The following is a 10,478-nucleotide window of genomic DNA, read 5'->3' on the forward strand; positions in this document are numbered from 1 at the left end:
ATATATATATATATATGTTTATAAAATATATAAATAAAATAATTAAATAATTAATAAGTTATTAACAAGCCAAGGTCGAGCTTGAAAAACTAATCACGAGCCAAGCTTGAACTTTAGAAATAGATATTTAAACGACTCGAGCTCGCGCTTGGCTTGACTCGACTCATTTACACCTTTAGTTAAAGCCGGTTTGCTCTCATCCAACTCTCCCATAACCAACTGATAGCAACCAGACTTTGCTTATTTAACTCGCACTCAACTCACTGATCTCAAAATACTCTCTCTCTCTCTCTCTCTCTCTCTGATATGAAGGTTACTCTGCTTTCAAAAGAGCTTATTGTACCATCTTGTCCAACTCCTCATGACCTCAAAACCTACAAATTCTCCTTCATAGATCAACAAATTCCTCCGTATTACATCCCACTCATTCTTTACTACTCATATGATGATCAATCATCCACCACAACACAATCTCAAATAACCATCAAACTCAAAACCTCACTCTCCAAAACCTTGACTCACTTCTACCCTTTGGCTGGAAGGTTGACCAGCAGCAATAACACCGTTGACTGCACCTATCAAGGGGTGCAGTTCCTGGTAACCCGAGTCGAATCCAACCTTTTCGACATAACCAAAAGTCCGAGAATCGACGAAATGAATAAACTTGTGAAGGTGGAATCATCATATGTTGAAGATCAGTTAGCCATCCAAGTCAACTTGTTTGACTGTGGTGGCATAGCCGTTGGTGTATCCATGTCACATAGAATAGGGGATGCTTGTAGTATTTCATCATTTGTTAGCCACTGGTTTGCATTGGCTAAAGGGTCCCAGACCCCAATGCCGGGCCCGGTTCTTGACTCGGCGGTTTTGTTCCCTCCGGTGGACTCATGTGCGTTCAGTCGGAACCCGAAGGATCCGACAGTTCCTGTCCCGTTTGAGACTCTTGTGACAAAGAGGTTCGTGTTCAGTTCCTTAGCCATAAGCAAACTGAAAAGCAAAGTGGTTAAGGAACTGAACACGCCCACGACCCTGGTGGACCCCACCAGGGTCGAGGTGGTAACCTCTTTGATTTGGAAGTGTGGGACCATGGCTTTAGGTGACTGTGAAGTCTCAGTGGCTTTCCATTCTGTAAACTTGAGAAGGAAAATGGGATTGCAAGATCATCAATTTGGGAATCTTTTTCAATTGGCTAATGCGGTAGCTCACCGAACCGAAGAAATGGCAAGTCGAGTGGTGAAGTTGAGGGATTCGTTTTCGAAGATTGATGGCGAGTATGCGAAGAGTCTAACCGGCGAAAAAGGGTTCGAGATAGCTAGAGGTAATTTCAAGGAAATAAGAAAGTTTATAATTCAGGAGGGTGTAAGAGTGTTTAAGTTTGGTAGTTGGTGTGGATTTGGATTTAGTGAAAGTGATTTTGGATGGGGAAAGCCAGTTTATGTTGGTAATGCTAATTTTAGTGATGAGAACTCAATAGTTCTTATGGATTCAAGAAAGGATGATGGGATTGAAGCATATGTTGTGATGAATAAAGATAATATGCACAAGTTTGAGGAGAATGATGAGCTTCAAGAATTTGTGGGCTCTACAACATGTTGACAATGTCTGGTAAATGTAGAAGTTGGTTAATGAATAATTACCGAAAGTTTCATCTTCGTGTTTTTCACAAACGAATGACATACACTACATACAAATCAGATGACTTTCACCCGAGTGCATGTTCCATTGGTGATTCGTCGATAAAAGTATGTTTTCTTAGATGTTTGTTATTTTTAAATAAAGTATGTTCTATGTGTTATTGATGTTTTGTACATAATGCATCTGAATGTTGATGGAAAGGAGATGCATGATTAAAAGGACTTTATGTTATTCATATCAAATATCTAATAGGATTGTCTCATAGTCATGCTATTAATGAATATCAGTGATTCGGTTGAAGAAAACTTACTTGACGATAGCATCGATTTAGTCGATGGATTCATTGCCATAGGGTTCATATCAATAGCTTGTTTAAGAGGGATTCTTCAAGTATGGTGTTCTTGATTGAATCGTTTCTTATCTGGTTTTAACTTAATTGAATGAGGTTATTAGGGTGTCATTCGAGTTGGATTGACAGGTTGAAATCGAAGAACCCAAACACAACCCATATTTTATTCACGTAAAAACAACATTAATCCAGACATGCTTGAAACATGTAATCCAAACATGACCTGCCTGTTTAAACAAGTCAAAGGGATTAATAAGTCAACAGGTCGACGGTTGAACACAGATTATTCACTACTTTACGAATAAGAGGGCTTTCACCAACAAATTTGCTGACCCCTTGAAGTAGGAATCTCGGTATTCCGTCGGTGGAGTTTAGTGGGACAGTCGGGCATAGGTAAAGACTTCATCGACGGATTAACCACTGACATTACCTAAGTATTTAAAGAGTCAAACAGGCTGAAATGGGTTCCACATTTCGAGTGATGACTTTTAAAGATAAGGGGGGTGGGGGTGGTTATCACTCACAACATCCAATCAAGTTCCGTCATGTCACCAACCATTATTCCATCACTCACAAGCTTTTTTTAGTAGCAATGGTCATCACTCACCACCACACCCAACAATTTCCCCCCAACCAACAATTACCCTCACAACATAAAAACTATAACGCGTTGAAGAAATCACGCGTTAAAGTTGAATGGTGGCGGTGGTCTTTCACAGTTCATCACGCGTGGAAGATTCCATCACGCACAAACACATCCACCACCCCCAGTCCCCTAAGATGACGAAATTGAAGCTTTGGTTATGATTCATAAGAGTTAATATGCAAAAGTTTGAGAAGAATGACAGAGCTTCAAGCATTTGTCTATTACTTAACCCAACCCACCTGCCCATCTAGCCGCTTCTAGTTCCAGAGGTGTAAAAGAGCGAGTCCATTTCGCCAAAGCTCGAGCTCAAATCATTAAATTTTACAGAGCCCGAGCTCGGCTTGGACTTGGCTCATATATTTGTTTTATAAATATTTATCGTCATAATTTATATACCATAATATATTATGTAATTATATAAATTTTTAGGACAGAAATTATTAAACTTATATGAATAATTGGTTCATTTAGGCTTACGAGCCTAGCCATGCTCGGTGTGTGAAGGTCGGATTCAGGCTCGTTTGACAAAACCGCCTTTATTATCAAGAAAATGGTTAAAGATTTTATAGAAAGTTTAAGAGACATGTTTCGGAAAAGAATTCGTAACGCATCAAAGCAGCAGTTTCCAGGATCAGGCTAAATACCACTAAACTACTTTTTTGATTGACAGACGGTAGCAGAATTAATACAAACCGACGCAGATACATGATCAAAGATTCAATCCTTAACTAGACATGCCCAAAAATATAATTCTAGACGTAGCACGAGAACTTTATAGTTACAACTAAACACTAGAATCACCTGTGCAAATGCATTTTAAAGGCCAAATCCATGTCATTAGTAGTCAAAAATGCACATAGTGTCAGGGCGCAGGATCGAACCAAAATCAGCAAAAAAGAATGGTTGTCAGCCCTCATTGACAATAGGGGACTTCAACATCAATGAGTTCCCAGTTGTCAGGTTCATCATCGACCTTCTTTCGTTGAATTTCGTCCTTTTTGGCCACTGGTCGTTGACGCCTGTATAGAAAAAGCAAACAATGTAGAGCTCGTCTTTTAAACATAAGAAAATGTTAAAGTTCAATTTGCAAATCATTTGGTTTGCTACTCTAAAGTTAAAGCAACTTTTGTAGGCCTCATCAAGTAAAGAACTTGAATTCTTTAGCCATAATGTTGACAAGGACAATAGCACTCTGGTTAACCCACCAGGGTTGGTTGCCAACTTGATCTGGAAGTGTGCAACCGCCGTTTTAGGTGACTGTAAAACTTTTGTGTGCAAGCGCCTTTGTTACAAGATCATCAAATTGGCAATCTTTTTCAATCACTAGTGCAGTAGCTAATCAAACAACAGACATGGCTAGTCTTGTGGCAAAGCAGTGGGATTCGTTTAAAAAAATCAATAACAAGTATTTCTAGATTTGAACGTGCAAAAACAGGATTGAGATAGCAAAACTTAATTCAGTGAAACAAGAAAGTTCAAGATTCAGATGGATGCAAGGGTCTCTACGTATCGCAGTTGGTGTAAATTCCTATTAGTTGAAGGTGATTTGGGGTGGCGAAAGCCGGTTTGGTTTAGTACTTCTAACTTCAAGAATGAAGACGATATGCAAAAGTTTGAACAGAACGCTGAGCTTCAAGCATTTGTTAAATCTGCCACAAGTTGATTTCTTGAAACAATTCAGTTTGTCAAAGTGGTGAGGAATTTTCATATAGACAAGATAAAGAACAAGCATGTCAACAAACAACTGCCAACAAGTTTTTTTCCCTTTTAGAAGCCGTTTTCACTTACGAACAATCGAAACCTTAGCAACAATTGTGTGTTTAAACACCTAGCAGCAATCAGTTTAACTAAGAGAGTAAGAGTAAGTGTAGAAGTATTTAACTATACCTACCTTACTCAAATCATTACATGAAAATCTGTTCTAGTTCCGAAGGATAAACTCGAAGAATCACTTTAAAAAAACACATTCCCCTCCCTAACCATGTAAACTCACTCTTTAACGTTTAGTTTTCTGCGACTATCTTATGTGAGATTGTAGATCTCAACAGTTCTATGTAATCAAAACACTGATTAAGAGTCATCCAAGTAAATTAGGAGTAAATGTACAACTATTTAACTATACATATCTTAACTCAAACCATTACTTGATACTCCGTTCTGGTTCTGAAAGATAAACTCTCATAATCACTCTGAAATCACACGTTCCCCTTCCCTAACCATGTAAACTCAGTCTTATATTCAGGTTTTCTGCACTGTTATATGTGAGCTCGGTTTTAAATTGCGTGATGCGCTCCGATGCGTTTGGTCCAAAAATTTGATGCGTGATGCAAGCGCATCACGTATATGATGCGCTCTTTATAAAAAAATATTAAAAATTATCTATACATAAAACTTATAAAAACATACTTTAAGTAAAACAAATGACGTAATAAGAAGATAAGAGTTGTGCTTTTTAGTTCAAATCAAGCATACCAAGATAATAATTATTGAAAAAACCGAACACAGTTCATAAAATCTTGAAAAAAAAACCATAAGAAACAATGTTGCGTGCATCAGAGTGCATTATGTGATGAACGCATTATGCGAAATGCGCGCAATATTATCGCATCACGTAAACGCAACGCATCAGATGTGGCGATGCGCTCTCATCAGCGCATCGGGCGCATCACGCATTTTAAAACCAAGTATCTGAGATTTAATGGAATTGGAAACGGAACACTTATGCGTTTGGTTCGCCGGAATTCAATGGAATTGGAATGCGATTTCCAACTCTTTAAGGTGTTTGGTTCACATAATGTGTTGGAATCGTAACCTTAGTTTCATTCTTGATGTGTTTGGTTGACAAAGAAATTATAACTGGAATTGGGTATGAATTCCGTCAAATTCCTTTAACTAAAGGAATTCAAAATCCTTCCAACATGTGTAGGAATTCAAGTAAAGTTATTGGAATCTTCGACTATTCCAGTTCATTCGCCAACAAAACATATCAAGAATGGAATAGATATTCCAATTTCTATTAGAATGTTTGAATTCCAAATCCAGATCCTTCAAATTCAAATTCAAATTCCTATGTAAATTCCTTCCAATTCCAAAAATCCGGCGAATCAAATGCAGCCTTAAAGTTGAGTAAGAGTACGATTCATTCAAGTAAACCAAGGGTAAACATACAACTACTTAACTAAACCTACCTTTACTAAAAATCCATTCCAGTTCCGAAAAATAAATTCGAATGATCACTTTAAAATAACACACACACCTCCCTAACAATATAAACTCACTCTTCAATTTAAATTTTCTACAACTATCTTATCTAAAACTGCAAACCCTAACATTCCTACACAATAAAAACACTTAAAATCAAACATAACACATAAAAAAATTCATATAATATTAATAAATACTAAAATAAAAAAATAAATAAAAAACATCATCACCTTCTGGATCTCCGCCTAGCAGCATCACGAATCTTCCGTTTCCGCATCTCCTGATTGGTCTCGAAGAACCTCCTGCGCTTACACTCCTGAATAATATTCGCTCTGAAAACCTCTCGCCGGAACCGACCGATCAGGCTCTCTTCGGATTCATCGGGACCTACGATCACCTGCACGTTGTACGGCGTTTTGAAGAATAACTTGTACGAATACGCAAGAGAAGGATACAGAAGTGAGTGGATATTATTGGAGGTGTTATGGATCAGTGGAGTGATTGGAGGTTGAGTGATTGTTGTTAGGGTTTTGGTTGATGATGAAGTGGATGAGAGAGAAACGGTGGTAGGTGGTGGTGGTGGTGAAGAGGAGAGAGAGAGGGAGGAGAGAGAGTTAAGGAGAGATGTAGGAGAAGAAGAAGAAGTTGCTGCTGCCATGAAGGAGGGTTTTAGCAGCAGGGGTTTCTCTGTTGTGAATTTGAAATGGTGTTTTCTGATTGTTGTTGGTTAGAGTAAATTTATAGAAATAGTCCCTAGTCTATGTATCAACAAACAAGTGAACCCCGCAATTTAACACTATAGTTAGTTTCATAGACAGAGTTGGTTTCGAGTCCCTAACTTACAAACTAATGTTGCTAATTTGGTGTATTCACTTCGAACTTACAAACATGCTTAGCTAAATCGGTGTATTTGGTTCAATCTCTGTCATCATCATCATCTTACTCAGTAAATCCCAGTAATAGCAAAGCTAAGGTAGGGTCTGAGAAGGGTAAGATGTAGACAGCCTTACCTCTACCTCGTAGGAATAGAGAGGCTGCTTCCAGTGAGACCCCCGGCTCGATGGTAGTTTTGCATCAAACCTTGAACATAAGGCACATAACACTCGGCAATTAACACAAAGGTCAATTAGTGCACATACTTCCTTAACCTCTGTAACCAACTTAATTTAGATAAAGAGTTAAATGTCATTTTAGTCCCTGTAGTTTGGGCCATTTTGCCAGTTTAGTCAATTGGTTTGAAACGTTGCCATTTTAGTCCAAATAGTTTCAAATGTTGTTGCCATTTTAGTCCATTTGGTTAACTACATCCATTTTTCAGTTAACTAGAGAGCAATTCAATTATTTTATATATAATTCAGTTAAATAAAAGGGCAATTCGGCCATGGTTAACATAAAAAACGTATGGAGTTAACCCAGTGGACTAAAATGGCAATGTTTGAAACTATTTAGACTAAAATGGCAACGTTTCAAACCTTTGGAATAAACTGGCAAAATGAACCAAACAACAGAGACTATAAATGCATTCAAACTCTTAGATAAATGTATTTTATGTCACAACTTAAAATTCTAGTTCATTTGCCTTGACATAGTTTTTCAGCTTGTTCATATTGAGGCATTCAGCTATGTTAAGGGTGTCCGGGGCGCTTTGCGGGGAGGGGTGCGGTGAGGCGAGTCCCCGAGCGGGAACACCGCCGCCGACCCCTCGGGGAGGCTAAGCGGGGAATGGGGAGCGGTGGGTGTTCACCGATGAGAGATGCCATTTTCTAACGGCTATATAACCGTTATTTAATTTTAAAAAAAAATTCTCCTAAACCCAATAAATACTAACCCACTTCAATCTTTTTATTTTTCAAACCCAAAACAACTCTCACTATATTACTCTCCTAAACCCTTCAACTCATCTAATTTTTTTACCCAATCTTTAAAAAAAAATGGATTCCAAGTTCCCTTTTTTTCTCTCCTGCCCGACTTTCCCGACGATTAAGATTCATCGTCAAGCGATAGTAGTTTAATTTTCTTCCAAAATCCCATCCAACAAGCGGAGCTACTAGACACGGCATCGTCTAGTAAAAAAAAAGTTGTCCGTCGAGATCGTGTGGGAGGCCACGAAACACTCATGGCCGATTATTTTGTCGATAATCCAAAATTTAATGCCGATATTTTTCGTCAGAGGTTTCGTTGCAAAAGATTACTTCTGCGATTAAACAGCTTGCAGCCGGTAACCCACCAGACGAAAACGACGAGTATTTAAATATGGCTGAAAGGACCTCTTGTGAGTGCCTTGATTATTTCTGCGAGACGGTCTGTAGAATGTATGCTGGTGAATTCTTACGTAGACCAACGAGCCACAACGTTGCGCTATTGTATCAGGCTCATGAGGAGAGACATCACCTACCTGGTATGTTGGGTAGTCTGGATTGTACACACTTCGTCTGGAGAATGTGCCCCACAGAATTGCGTGGACAATATATGAGAGGCGATCATCAATACCCGACAGTTATGTTAGAGGCGGTGGCGTCTCAAGATTTCTGGGTTTGGCATGCTTTTTGTGGCCCGGTGGGTTCACAAAACGACATCAATGTGCTCCAACAATGTCACACCCCCAAAATCCCACCTGCGGAGTACTACCGCTTGGAGGCGTGACTGACCAGGATCCAGCCACCAATCATACTGAACAAGCATATAAACTGTTATAAAAGTTTAACCAATGCGATTGGTGTTTCAAAACAAACAAGTTAAGTTGCAAGCGGAAGCATAAGTCTTTAAAGTTATAACATAAGTTCAAATGTTTTCAAGTTTAACATAGTACGCAGCAATCCATGTCCCACAACGACCCTCCTCCATGCAAGCTCCAGCTGAGTACCTATGGTCCTGCAAAGCATGTAGTAACGAGTCAACAACTAGTTGAGTGAGTTCACGGTTGGGTGTTCGTTTTAGTTATTTCAAAAACAGTTTCCTTTAACTGGCATCCTGCCGTGGGGGTTACCCCATAGTTTAAAAACGTGACATGTTCATTCCCAGTTACTCCGGCACTCCAGCCGTGGGGGCTACCCCATGTTAGTTATCAGGCATTTCGGCCGTGGGGGGCTACCCCATGCGTACACTAGACTCGTTACCATATCGACTGCTGACTGTAGTCATGTTTATGTGCCCTGAAAACATCAATGTCTATCATCATTGACGTGCCCCAGATCCATTAGTTCACGCCCGTCCTCTGCGGCACGGTGTGAGGCTTGTCAGACCTAAATAGCGCTATCTAACTAATGACCCGCTCGCCATTGGCCCGGCGATTAGTCGATACAAAAAGGAGGGACTTCGTGATAGAGTTTTAGTCTAGTACGAGTTATCCGTCCGTCCGGACGAGGAATCACATTCCTGAACCACTGACGTCCTACCCAAGGAGGACGAGGAATCCACGTTCCTTAACCCCGTTCCCAACCCAGGGAATCCCATGCTTTGTAAAGGGTGTGAACTCACCTTGGTTTGCTCGGCAGTTAATCACAGAAAGTCAATTAAGTTGCAGGTAATCAATTAGGTCCTATCACAGGTATTATTCGTATCAGATTCAAGCCAAGCAGTGCACGTATGTTCAACACGTATTGTACACAGGTAATAATCATGACAACACGTTTAACATAAACAGTTCACAGGTAACAGTCAAATACAAACCCAAAGTCCAAGTGTGAGGCCCAAACGGTTGGGCTCGTGATAACAGGCCCAAACAGCACGTCAACAGTAGCACAGAAGTTCATAAGTCCGGCCCACTAACTAAGGCCCGTAATTAAGCAAGTGTGGTCTCGAGTCGCAACCGGACTCGCAAGCATGGTCTCGAGTCATGCTGTTTGTGCTGATCATAAGTGGTTGCGAGTCGCAACCTATGTCGCAACCGTGGTTTCGGCTAATCATGCTAAGGTCTCGAGTCGCAACGGGACTCGTAACCTGTGGTCTCGGCTTGTCCTGTTATGGTTGCGAGTCGCAACCGCGTGGTCTCGAGTTATCCCGCTGTGGTTGCGAGTCGCAACCGTGTGATTGCGAGTCGTAAGCTGTCATTTTCATGTTCACGTGTTGATGCAGATGCATCAGTCCCATTAGTACAATGTAATCAGGCCCAAATCAGGAAACAACCAATAGAATTTCACTAACAAGTTTTCCTAATCAGGCTATTAGTAAAAATGGATCAAAATCACAAGGGTTTTCACATCTTCAACCATCATTCAAATTGTTCTTCATATAATCAAACACATTCATAACACATTCAACCTTTATTCAACCAAATTTATGAACTATCATTCACTATCATGCATCCTATCATGACAAACATATTCATTAGCCGATTTGTTTAGTATAAACACCCAAACTTTTCGGATCCGCATCCAAGTACAACCGATAACATCATTCACCTTTTTAACATACAATGAACCGATTTTCAACATCAAACATTTATGCATAGTTCAACATATAACAAGAAACATTCATGAACCGATTTCTTTTCAAAACATCATGCACAACTCAATCAACCACCATATTATCACATAATCTCATCATACATCCATTCAAGCACAAACACAACATGAACATATTAACACTAAGCATTCAACAATAATCATCAAGAAACACTAACCGGTTGATGGGTTTCGAGGGTGT

The 10,478-nt window shown here is 39.7% G+C and overlaps 2 protein-coding genes across 2 annotated transcripts; one reads left to right on the forward strand and one right to left on the reverse strand.

Moving 5' to 3' along the window:
- Positions 1-306: 306 nt before the first annotated feature.
- On the forward strand, positions 307-1,596 carry LOC110941685 (stemmadenine O-acetyltransferase). The gene has a single exon (XM_022183350.2). It carries the CDS (start codon positions 307-309, stop codon positions 1,594-1,596), a length of 1,290 nt encoding a protein of 429 aa, XP_022039042.1.
- Positions 1,597-3,271: 1,675 nt separating this feature from the next.
- Positions 3,272-6,545, reverse strand: LOC110941686 (30S ribosomal protein S21, chloroplastic). Its single transcript, XM_022183351.2, has 2 exons — positions 6,065-6,545; positions 3,272-3,649 (listed from the first exon to the last, which is right to left on the reverse strand). The coding sequence occupies exons 1-2, from the start codon at positions 6,490-6,492 to the stop codon at positions 3,544-3,546; spliced, it is 534 nt and encodes a 177-aa protein (XP_022039043.1). The 5' UTR covers positions 6,493-6,545; the 3' UTR covers positions 3,272-3,543.
- Positions 6,546-10,478: the final 3,933 nt, after the last annotated feature.

This window comes from Helianthus annuus, chromosome 5, assembly GCF_002127325.2.
Source record: "Helianthus annuus cultivar XRQ/B chromosome 5, HanXRQr2.0-SUNRISE, whole genome shotgun sequence".
Lineage (NCBI taxonomy): Eukaryota > Viridiplantae > Streptophyta > Magnoliopsida > Asterales > Asteraceae > Helianthus > Helianthus annuus.